General features: G+C 33.7%; 1 protein-coding gene across 12 annotated transcripts in view; it reads right to left on the bottom strand.

The window, feature by feature from the left end:
- EVI5 (ecotropic viral integration site 5) overlaps positions 1-13,101 on the bottom strand; it is a 222,901-nt gene that overhangs the window by 58,711 nt on the left and 151,089 nt on the right. For all 12 annotated transcript variants that reach the window (XM_070592644.1, XM_070592650.1, XM_070592648.1 and 9 more), the window contains one exon: positions 9,650-9,745. In XM_070592644.1, the coding sequence (XP_070448745.1) occupies positions 9,650-9,745 (96 nt within the window). The remainder of the gene's footprint in view (positions 1-9,649; positions 9,746-13,101) is intronic.

Below are 13,101 nucleotides of genomic sequence, written 5' to 3'. Positions count from 1 at the left end.
AAGGGGGAAAAAAATCTTCCAAAAAGAAGTTTGTTAGGCAAGAATTGGCATATAATCTACCACCTGTTGTGAAACTATTAACAAATTAGCTCAGGAAATTGGAAAGCACAAACTGAGCACAAAGTTTTATGATAAACTCCACCATTTAGTAATGTCATTGTAATTTAACATTATTAAAATATAAAATACTTTAAAGTTCAGTGGTAAAGATTTTATCACTTCCTCTTCATTTCTGTAAAAACTGCATACTGATCTGGGCACACTGATTTAAACCTAACTCCTTCACTTAATGTCAGAACAGAATTTTGAGTGGGTGTTTTTTAAGCCAAGAGTGGTTGGGGTATTGCCCAACTGAGGCATCCCTAGAGGTTATCTGCTGGGCAAACTAACCAAAGTGGGTAAATGCTACTGGGTACCAGGAAAAGAACAAAAAGTTGGATTTAAGTAGAACTCACTGTTTTAAATTAAAACTTTCCATTATTTACAACAAAGCAGCATTAATTTTATAGATGTGCTCAGCACACAGAAGCATTTAACATGGTTATGACAAATTAATATACATATCTTTATAATAATAAAAATCAAACTCAATTCCAGGTTAAATATCAAAAGGCTTGGGTTCAATTCCCATCTATTTTCTTTAACTAACTGAGCAAAAATTAACTTTTCTGTGTTTTGTTCCATCACCTGGAAAGTAGAGAGGGTTCTATTTAGTATTAATGTAAAAGTCCTCAACTAATAAATAACATTTGGATGTACAGAATAAAGGTGGAAAATTCCACTAAGAGAAGGAGGAAACAATTTTTAACCACCATTTCCTCTCATCTAAATACTATGAATTCTTATAAGCATTTTTTTTCTGAATCAAGTTCAATTAAGTATTTTTAACAGGTTAAATGTCATCTAACTGATCACTCCTAGGCTCAAAACCCTCCAATGACTTTCCGTCTTACTCAGAGAAAGGCCAAAGTTCTGGCACCCTACATAATCTGCCCTACTTACCTCTTGGACTTCCTCTACTTACCCTCTTACTCACCCAGGAACTCTACTCAGACATGCTCCTGACCTTAGGCCCTTTTCCCTTACTACTCCCTTAGCAGGGAATTCTTTCCCCAAATCTGCATGCCTCACCTGCTTCAAATCTTTGTTTAAATATCCTCCTCTAATGAGCGCTTCCTGACCAAATTATTTAAAATAGCAATAGTACCTTACCCTCAACACCCCAACCCTCTCCCTTTCCTCCATTTTTTCCTCCATTGTATTCATCATCTTCTAAATTACACACTATATGATTCATTTATTTTGTTCATCTGACTTCTCCCTCTATTATTAAGCTCGATGAGAAAAGGGATTTTTGTGTGTTTTGTTCACTAATTCTTCTAAAGTGTTTAGAATAGTGACTGGCACATTGTAGGTACCCCATAAATACTTGAATTGAAACCAATACCCCATTTAAATTCATAATTTAATCTTTTCTTCATATCTGGACTTTTAAATGAGAACAATTAAAATACAGCAGTCTCCCCTTATCTGTGGGGGATGCATTCCAAGTCCCCCAGTGAAGGCTTCAAACTGTAGATAGAACCAAACTCTATATGTACTCTGTTGTTTCCTATATATACATGTCTATGATAAAGTTTAATTTATAAATTAGGCACAGTAAGAGTTTAACAACTAATAATAAAATAGAACAATTATGACAATATGCTGTAATAAAAGTTACGTGAATGTGCTCTCTCTCTCTCTCAAAGTACATTATACTGTACTCACCCTTCTTTTTCTTGTGATGATGTGAGATGACACAATGCCTACGTGATAAAATGAAGCAAGGTGAATGAGTAGGCATTGTGACCTTGCATTAGGCTACTAATGACCTTCTGATAATAGATCAGAAGGAGGATCATTGGGCCATGCCAATGTCAATGGTTGGATGTTAGGAGCAGATGATAAGGATGGCTGGGGATCCAAGGGATGATTTATGTCTTGGGCAGGACAGAGTGGGATGGCATGAGATTTCATCACACTACTCAGAATGACATGCAATTTAAAGCTTATGAATTGTTTACTTCTGGAATTTTCCAATTAGTATTTTCAGACTATGACTGTAGATATAAGTGGACTACTATAGCGTAAGATAGTATAAGAGAGGTCTGTAACAGAGTGGGTTAGAGGAGGAGAGACACAACAAAATTGGCTAGGTTGGCATCATCAGGCAAGGCTGATCACAGCAGGTCAAATTTAAGCTGACATTTGCAATGATAAATAAGATTGAAGGAGAAGAGTAGAAAAACACAGAGTGAATCAAGATAATGGATTTGAAGAATTCCTAACTAGTTTATTATGGCTCAACTACAAGTATATGCCGGGAAGAGTATGAAATGAAGCTGGAAAGAGGGGCAAGAATCACAGCAGGAAGGGTCTTGCGAGGAAAACCAGAATTTGAACTTTGTCCTGAAAGCCATGGGAAGCTACTGAAAATTTTTAAGTGATGAACAAGTATAACTTTAAATATATAATAAGCAGAGTTATAGGAGGCAATCGATCTGCTATTAAGAAAATCCATAAAACTATCATGACAGTATTTCTAATACTAAAGAAAAAAAATTTCATTTTAATCCTGGAAAGAATTTAAATTACAGAGTGGGTTCTCATACAAACAACAAAATCTCATTTTAAAATCTTCTCTATGCCTCAATTTCCTCAACTATAAAATGGGGGTATTAACAACACTTATTGTCATATGGTTGTTGTGAAGAATAAATAAGTGAATATACTTAAGTGGCTAATAATACTACCCGTCATGGCTTTTGTGTGTGTGTATGTGCTTTTATTTTATTGTATTTTTTTGAGGAAGATTAGCCCTGAGCTAACATCTGCCACCAATCCTCCTCTTTTTTCTGAGGAACACTGGCCCTGAGCTAACATCCGTGTCCATCTTCCCCTACTTTATATGTGGGATGCCTACCACAGCATGGCTTGACAAGCGGTGCTATGTCCACACCCAGGATGCAAACCGGGGAACCCGGGGCTGCGGAAGCGGAACGTGCGCACTTAACCGCTATGCCACTGGGCCAGCCCCCCTGGCATGTTTTAAGTGTTCCATGATGTTAGCTATTAATACTTTTATTAGTAGTATCCTGGAAAAATTAAAGGTACAAGTAATAAGGTCTATATTCCCAAACATGGAAAATATATAAAAATAAAGAGTAAGTTAAATAGGCTTACAGTGGACAGAAATAAGCTCACTCAAGTATACATTTTAGTAAAAACCAAAAAGTCAAAGCAATTCTTAATTTGCAGCTATATATAATTCTTGGAAAGGGATAAATTCATTATCTTGGGTGGGTAAAAACTGTCTTGAAGGGAACTCAAAAACGTTTTGCACTTCCAGTTTGTTGTAATTTTTGGAAGCCCCTACAATGCTGAGTGTGATTTTTTATATATGATCATCTATGAGATGTTTTTCTGGAGACTAGTTAGGGAAGAAAGAACATGTTACACAGGCTTTCTCATTTAATCCCAACAACTCTAATGCAGGTAACTTTAGGATCCTTAATTTTGAATGAGTAAATAAAAAAATCAGTTAAATAATTTGTCACAGACAAGACAGTTAATAAGTGGTTTGACTTCAAAATCCATACTGTTAACCACTACAAAATCTCCAGCAATTATAAGAAAACAAAAAGACATAAAGTTTTGACCACAGAGTCATTTAGGATTCTAAAATCCTCTTGTTCCTATTAATAATTAAATTTTTTGATCCTTTTTATTCTGATTGGGGTGTATCATATTTATTTTTGCAGCCTCCTTAACTTTCATTAGCTTGAGACATTCAACCAGAAAAGCTAATTTTAAAGCCTGCTTTTTTAATATAGTTATTAAAATGTCTTTGGTTTGTTGTAATTGTGCAGTTAGCAAGAAAAAATAAATTTCTCCTTTAAAAGAAAAACCTGGCATTATCTCACATGTAACTAAAGCCATTAACACTAACAATAAATGTATATGAATTTTTTAAGGTTTAAATTCCATCCAACCACATTTCAAAGAAGGCATCCAGACTCATTCCTTCTGTATAAGGATAAACACATTTAGGCTGAGTCTGAATTCATTTTATCCTTCCTAACCAGTTGTGACCTAATGATAAAAGAATGTATGCAAATTGATACATATGTGAATATACTAATGATCTCTGAATTTAAAAATTTTGAACACTCAAATTACATACATTAAAAATCACTTGTAGAAACAACAGTAGATGAGCGAATTATTGTATTGATTTCATTTCTTCAAAAACAAATATTTGAGTGATGGTTATACACCAGGAATTATCCAAGCACAGAGGAAACAGCAACTTTACAAGACAGGTGAGAATTTTTCTCTCATAGAGCTTCCATTCTGGTAGAGAATGTGAATAACAACAAAGACGTATAATTTTTCGCAAAAATTAGTGATTTTGAAGATATATAAAGCAGCATAAGAGTATAGTAATTAGAATAGGAATATTATTTTTAGATAGAAATTTGGCCAAAGGAGCTTTATCTAAGAAAATAACAAAGACCTGAATGAAGTGAGAGGTTTATATAGTATTTAAAATTCATAATGGTAACACTGAATTGTCAAAAAAATTAAAATGATATACTACATGTTATCACAGTGTTTTTTTTTAGTGGAAACTTACAGTCCAATCCCTTAATTTTATAGGTATATGATCTGCTCTAAACAAGCATTATAGTAGAATGGTGACTGAAATCCGCCAATAAGTGTCATTCTGTTTGAGAAGGAGGAAACTTAGGTGATACCTTTTGAAAACAGTTCTAGGAAATGGCTAAAATTTGAAAGCTGCAACACTTAAAGAAGGTTAAATTCACTGTGAGATATTAATATTAAACAGTTCCTCCAAAGACAGGGGGAAAGGCATTATTATAAAGAATATTAAGTATACTACAGACGTAGTCATCTCAGAATATTAACATGAAGGCAGATTACAAACTTTGTCAGACCTCAAAGTTTCAAGTTGAGTGAAGAATCTTTGAAACAAGTTTAATAAACTTCAGCCTCAGAAGTCTATCTACTACAGAATATTACAGTGTTTGAGTATTTATTTAATGTTTCCTCATCTAAATATGACATTTACAAAAGTATAATTTTCATAACTACATTTAAAAAGCAGGCTTTAATTATATCAAATAGATTACATAATAATATAATTTATTAAAAGAAGAGTTTGCGAGAATTTGGTTTTTGGGAAAACATTTTACTCACAAGAGAGTTAACAGTAATTGAAGAGTTGGTCTGAAGAGATTTGATGTATAAAAATATTTGACTAAGTTGAGTTCTCCCCCTAGTGGAACTTGAAAATGACCTAAGATATTTCCATGACTAAGAATAACCTAAAATGTATCATTCTTATAATTGAAAAATGAGTTTCAAGTTTTAACAACAGATCTATTTATGGATCTTAATCTGCATGTAATAAATAAATAAAAGAGTGAAAGTTAAATCATTAAGACTTTTACTGAAAACACATTTGCTAAACATACTAATCACAAACTAGCCAAGGAGAACTCAGTGAGCAGAAATAAATAAAAAGCAGAGGACTAGAGGGTATAGAAAAATATAATTTATGGAAACATAGTAGCATGTAGAAGGGTACTTGATTTTGAAAAAATGTGAGAATTTTGAAAAGAGAGTGTGTGAGTGTGTGTGTGTGGAGACGGTGGGGAGGTAATGGTGAGAGATGAAGCTAGAAATTCAGGTTTGAGCAATAGTGAAAAGACAAAACATTTTATGCTAAAGAGTTTTGATGTGATTTGGTACGTAAAAGGTAGTCAACAAAAGTTTTCATGTTTTAGAAAGATAACTCTAGTAGCTCTGTGGAAGAGCTGAGGTTAGAAAAAAAGAAACTGAATAGAAGTTACTTATGTTCAGTTAAGTGGAGGCAGATGAATTAAGGGAGTGGCAGGAGGAATAGAAAGGTTATGAAAGATTAAAAAAAAGTGTCTGAAATGATTAAAATGACCTTTGATTTAGTATTAGATTTACTCAGGACTTTTATCCTTTGAAGGCACTGAAGAGTTGAACAAAACACTTTAATCTATGAATTAAGAACCATCTGAAGGCAAATCTACAAAAGTAGATGAGCAGGTAAAATGTTAGTAGGGATGTTAACTAGCACAAGCACTTTGTAAAATAATACGGTATCATCTAATAAAGTAGAAAATTTGCACACTCTGTATATACAGCCTTGGTATATACGGTAGAGGGTAAGAAAAGCATAAGTGAAATTCCTACTAGGTTGAACAATTCGATAATAGATGATATCACTGATCAAGACTTGAGACACAAAAAAAGAAAAACATTTTGGATGGAATAGGAACACATCTGATATTAAACATGTTGAATCTGAAGTACCTGTACCTGCCCAGGTGGAGCTGTCTACTGTCCATTAAAACCACTGGTAATATTCATCAAAAACACCACCAACAAAAGACAAGTCACAGCGTGAGAGCAGGTATTTGTAAAACATGACATCAATATTGAAGGAACTACATATCCATTAAAAAAAGACAGACAACCCAACAGGAAAATATACAAAAAAGACTTTAACAGGCACCTTACGAAAGAGGAAATCCAAATGGCCAATCTTATTAGTAATGAGGTCAATGGAAATTAAAACCACAATGAAATATCACTGCATACTCACCAGACTGGCAAAAATTAAAATATCTGACACCAAGTGTTAGGGAGGATGTGGAACAACAAGAATTTTCATATGCTGCTGTTGGGAGTTTAAACTAGTACAAGCACTTTGGAAAATACAGTTGAAGATTTGCATGCTCTATGACCCAGCCATTCCACACCTTGGTGTACATGCTAGAGAGACTTGTGCACATGTGATCAGTATAGTGGACAAGATTGCTCACAGTCACAGAATTGTTCAAAACAGTCCCAGTGTGGAAATTCCCAAATGACCACTAATATTACAATGAATAAATACATTGTGATGTATTCATAAAATGGAACAAGTACAACAATAAAAATGGTAACTCTTACTAAAATAACATTGAACAAAGAAAGTAGAGACAAAAATAAAAATATTTAATATGACTACACAAAATTCATAAGCAGGGAAAACTAAACTGTATGGATCAGAGACACATAAAAAGATGACAGAACTATAAGGAAAAGCAAGGGAGTGATTACCATAAAATTCAGGATAAGGAAGTAGGGTGTGATTGGGTACACTTTTGGGGTACAGGTACTGTTCTCTATAGTGGCTATATGAGTAGCACTTTTTACACTTATTATAATCTAGCTTTGTTTATGAACTTCTCTGTATATTGTGTCAATAATTTTTTTAAAAGGTTTAAAAATTATTGGCTAGGGGAAACATGCTAGGGCTGGAGATAAATTAGGATTCATTGCTATAAAGATGGCTCCTGGAGCCATGTAAGTGAGACTCTTCATTTCAGTACAGTTTTTAAAAAGCCAAAAATTCTCCGAGGAATACAAACATGAAGAACTGATAAAGACTGAAAACAACAGTTAAACAAGAAAGAAGAGAGTCAAAAGTGAGTGATGTAACGAAAGCCAAGGGAGGGGAAAATGCAATGAGGATGAAGTGGTCAACAATGACAAATGAGATAAGCTCAAGCAGGATAAATATTGACAAAACACCAGTGAATTCGGCAACTAGGATTCCAATGACACTTAAGAGCCATTTGATACTAACATACTCCTATTGATAGTAAAAATTGCATGCATTTTCTCTCCTATTTTTCAAAAATGACATATGTTACATTTCATTTTAAACCATGCAACATACCAAGTTCTTCATTTTAGTAAGTATTTCAGAATCAACAAAAAGAGTGATTTAAGTCTTGCTATTTTGTGACTAAGATGTATAGAAATGTGGCAAGGTTTTATCATTTTCTTGATGTTAGAAAAGTACACATTAAATCCAGAATTGCATATGATAGCATGATTTAAATAGCTGATTATAAATATATTTTGCAGTCAGTTTGTATCTGAACTTTTTCTGAATATGTGGTATTTTATGGGTAATATTATCAATAGAACACAAAGGATTTTTTTATAAACCTATGGAAATCATAATGTATTCTTATTACTTTTGATCCAGATCAAAAGATGAGGCTATAATATAATATGTGAGTTTTAGAAATTAACTGAATTTTGAATTGAAATTTAAGGACAAAAAGATATTTCAGGTGGGAAGAAAAGTCTAGATGTTGCATCAAAAACTGTATTATAGCTTGGAATAGAATATAATCAAAAACTTTGAAAGAAATAAGATTTTAAATATAATACTTTGCCCATATTAGAAATGTACTACTTGGTATTGTACAGTAAGAAGTAGGACATAAGAAGTGACAAAACATTTATTTTTAAAGCTTTGAAAATTCTTTTGAAAATATGGAAATATGATAAATTGTCATTCAAAAATGGACTTTGAGTACAGGCAACAAAAGAAAAAAATCAGTAAGTTGGGCTTCAACAAAAATAAAAACTTTTGTGCATCAAAGGACAACAGCAACCAAACAAAAAGGGAACCGGTGGAATGGGAGAAAATATTTGTAAACCATATATCTGATAAGAGAGTGACCTTGAGAATATATAAGGAACTTCCATAACTCAATAATAATTCGATTAAAAAATGGGCAAAGAACTTGAATAGAAATTTCTCTAAAGATATATAAATGATTTGCAAATAAGCACATAAAACGATGCTCAACATCACTAATCATTAGAGAAATGCAAATCAAAACTACAATGAGATGCCATTTCACACCCACTAGGATGGCTATTATAAAAAAAAAGAAAACAGAAAAGTAACAAGTGTTGGTGAGGATGGGAGAAATTGGAATCCTTGTGCATTGCTGGTGGGAATGTAAAATGGTGCAGCTGCTGTGGAAAAGAGCATAGCAATTCCTCAAAAAACTAAACATAGAATTATCACATGATCCAGCAATTCCAATTCTGGGTACATACCCCAAAGAAATGAAAGCAGGAACTCAAACAGATATTTGTACAGCATGTTCACAGTAGCATTATACACAATATCCAAAAGGTGGTAGCAACCCAAGCATTCATCAACAGATGAATGGGATAAGCAAAATGTGGTATACACATACAATGGAATATTATTCGGCCTTAAAAAGGAAGACGATTCTGACACATGTTACAACATGGATGAAACTTGATGACATTACCCTAAGTGAAATAAGCTAGTCACAAAAAGACACTGTATGATTTCACTTATAGGAACTACCTAGAGTAGTCAAATTCAGAGACAGAATAGAATGGTGGTTTCCAGAGGCTGGGGGAAGGGGGGAAGGAGGAGCTGTTTTTGCTGGGTACAGAGTTTCAGTTTTGCAAGATGACTAGAGTTCTGGAGATTGGTTGCACAACAATGTGAATATACTTAATGTCACAGAACTGTACACTTTAAAATCGTAAATTTTATGCTATGTGTATTTTACCACAACAAAAAAAACGGACTCGGAAATTAATAGGTGTTGAAAATAGAATCACAGTCATTAGGATGAAGCTCTAAGTCATTGTCCAGGTGCAGAGGGAAGGGACACAACTGCACTACTTTTATGTGTACTTTATTATCACCATGTGGTACCTGGATTTCCAGCTCAGCAATGTGCTGCTGTAGCTCAGCCACAGCAGCTATGCTATCTGCTTCCCGGAGTCTCACAGCCATCACTTCTTCCTTGTTCTAGGGTGGCAAACAAAAGAAACCAATAATAAACCACATAAATATAAAATTAAATAAATAAATAAAATATATACATATAAAAATTTTTTAAAACATATAAATCAAACCAGTAATAAAACATAAACACTTGTGACCTGTCTCAACTTTAGAAAATATCAAATAGACCCATGATTAAATGAGAAAAAAGCTATTATTTCCTGAACTTGATATGAAGTGAATAAATATATAGAATAGCATTACATCTTAAAATATTAAGAAACACCCCTCATGTAAATATTGCTCAAAATTTTTAAATTAAAAATTAACTTAATGAATAAAAATTATTAAAATTACTGGTCACTATGAAAGCTGTTAATTTTTTATGCAAGAACAATTATTGAGAATTTTCAAACACAAATAACTAGGACAATAGATTAACAGAAAATATGGATACTAAGAGTGAGCTAGATAATATTAAAAAATTATATTCTTTCTGAGGCAATAAATGTTAATGAATATTTACATTACACTACAGAGAAGAATAATAGAAATGAATTACATCACAATTCTGCATAACATTCATCTCACCTCAAACATTCATACTACCTCAAAATTTCACAAAGGGAAAACTCTAAAACCATATTCTAGAGTATCCATGCTAAATAATACTGATCCAGAAATAACAAAATACGAAGAAAAGGTGGTAGAGAAAAACGGGGTATGCAAAATTATTTTGCTCCTCCATTAACTTCAGTTGAAATTTACCAATTACTTAGTATCAAAAATGTGCAGCATGATGATCACAGGAGAAATTTAGCACCTGACAGTACTATAATATCAAAATTTTAAAAAATGTTAAATTTAGTAAAAGTGTAATCACTAAACTTTTAAATAAAAATTTATATTTATTCTTGTATTTCAGATATGATGTTGGTACTTCACTTCAAATACTGCTTTAAATATTTTTCCAATTTGCATATGGCCAGGACATGAAGTCTCTATACCCAGTGCTGTGCTGGTAAATGCTTAACAACCAGCTTTCAGGGAGGGGCATATATGCACGCGTGTGTACACACATATGTGTTCATGTATAAGTTTATTATATATTTTAATATAAACTGACACAGAGGACGTATAGTACACAACATACAGATAATAAAGATATACAATACAGCCACGCGCTGCATAACAACGTTTCGATCAATAATGGACTGCTTGTACCATGGTGGTTCCATTAGATTAGTACTGTATAGTCTACATGTGTAGCAGGCTATAGGATCAAGGTTTGTGTAAGTACACTCTTATCATGTACACACAACAATGAAATCACCTAACGACACTTTTCTCAGAATGCATCCTCACCGTTAAGCAATGTGTGATTGTACTCATTATTGTAAATTCTATATAGTCAATATATTCTCACAGAATGCTTCCACTGATTTTTGCCAAACTCTTGTATCCATAAGCTACCTATGGTTGAAACTGAGGAATAAGTTAAGTTTTGATATGACTGTTGGTTAATTATTTTTGTTTATGTTAGAGAAATGAAAGCGAAATGCAGAAGACGTTAAAATTTTACCCATTTGTCAATGATGTGAGCAAATTTTTTACTAATTCTGATGACAGCAATCAAAGACTGGAGAAAATTTCCCTAATATTTTTGCGCTATTCATAATGCAAAGGCTGAAGATGCAACACACTGTTAAATTTTAATCTGCATTAACAGTCCAGAGCAGGAGTCAAAAACTTTTCTTTAAAGGGCCAGGAAGTAAACATTTTAGACTTGTGGGTCATACAGTCTATCACAACTACTCTGTCTGCCACTGGAGTGTGAAAGTGGCCACAGACAATACATAAATGAATGGGCAAGGCTATATTCCGATAAAACTTTATTTACAAAAACAGTCAGTCAGATTTGGGCTATGGGCTATAGTTTGCCACTTTCTGGTCTAGATAATCAACAAAACAATAAATCAAGCCCTGACTTGTAGTTTGCCAACTTATGTGGTGTAAATACTCCCACCATGGCTCATTTCAAGCTGCCAACATCACATTATTGAACACAGAGTTGGGAAGAAATGTGCAGTAGCACACTATTATAAAGTATTTCACAATAGGTACAAACCTCAAAAGCACAGACAATAGTAAAATGTAAAAATAATTAGGAAATGATGACGTTTGAGTATTTATTATCTTTGTTCTACCATAATTTGTTTCATTATGCTATATAATTCAATTGGTCATATGGCTATTTAACATCTGTGTCACAAAATTCCTGAAAATCTAACAATTTGTTATCGGTTCTAGCAAGCCTTTACTGGCTGGCTCCAGCACATCACTGTGTCTAAGTTTAATAAAACTCAAATCTCATCCTGTCACTCCTTTATTTTAAACACTTTAATGGCACTCCACAGGTCTTGAGATAATATCCCAGGTCCTTATACTGGTGTCCAAGATTTTACCTAACAGGCTTCCTATTCACTGCTCTAGCTTCATATCTTACCACTATTCCTCTCTAAACTCCCCTCCAGCCAGAATGAACTTCTTTTAGTAAAAACGACCAACCTGTTGTTCTTTCTCACTTCTGCTCTTCACACATGCTATTCCCTTTGCCTAGTGAACTCTCTGTTGCCTTTCCTTAATTAACTCCTTCACATCCTTAAGGTCTCAGCTTAATCATTCCTTAGTGAGCCTTCCTTGAACCATGACTCTAACACTAAACTCCCATTATAGTGTCCTACATACCTTTTCAATCAAGGCACTACCCATACTGCCTTGTAACTGTGTCTTTACCTGTCTATGTCCTTTACTAAGAGAAAGTCCTTGAGGACAGTGATCTCTCCAACAGCCAGCACCAACTTGTAACCACAAGAATGAGCCCCCTAAAAAGCCTTAACCTTTAGCTTCAGCTAAGCTTTCCAATGACTGCAGCCTCATGAGAGACTCTAAACCAGAACCACTTGGTTAAGCTGTTCCTGAATTTCTGATCCACAGACACTCTGGGATATTAGTACTTACTGCTGTTTTAAGCCACTATGTTTTATGGGTAATTTTTTAAATAGCAATAGAAAACTAATACATTTATACTGTACTAATTTTACTTAACATTGTATAAAAAATTATATCAATCATGTAAAAACCCAAATATTTGGGCATCAGTTTTCCCCTAATCTTTCCCCTCTCCAATTTAATCTCCAAGTCTTGTTGGTTCTCTACAAAAATAGATCTTGAATTGATATACTTGTCTTTATTACCACTGCCAATACCTGGGCCCAAGCTAATACCTCTGTCCTGTACTATTACCTGATGACCTCATATCACATCTCTCCCCAATCCCACCTCAAATCCGTCTCCACACACAGTGGCATGTGTGTTCT

The sequence above is a fragment of the Equus przewalskii genome, chromosome 24 (genome assembly GCF_037783145.1).
Source record: "Equus przewalskii isolate Varuska chromosome 24, EquPr2, whole genome shotgun sequence".
NCBI lineage: Eukaryota > Metazoa > Chordata > Mammalia > Perissodactyla > Equidae > Equus > Equus przewalskii.
Note: the sequence above shows the minus strand (reverse complement) of the source record. Positions and strands in the feature narration are given on the sequence as shown.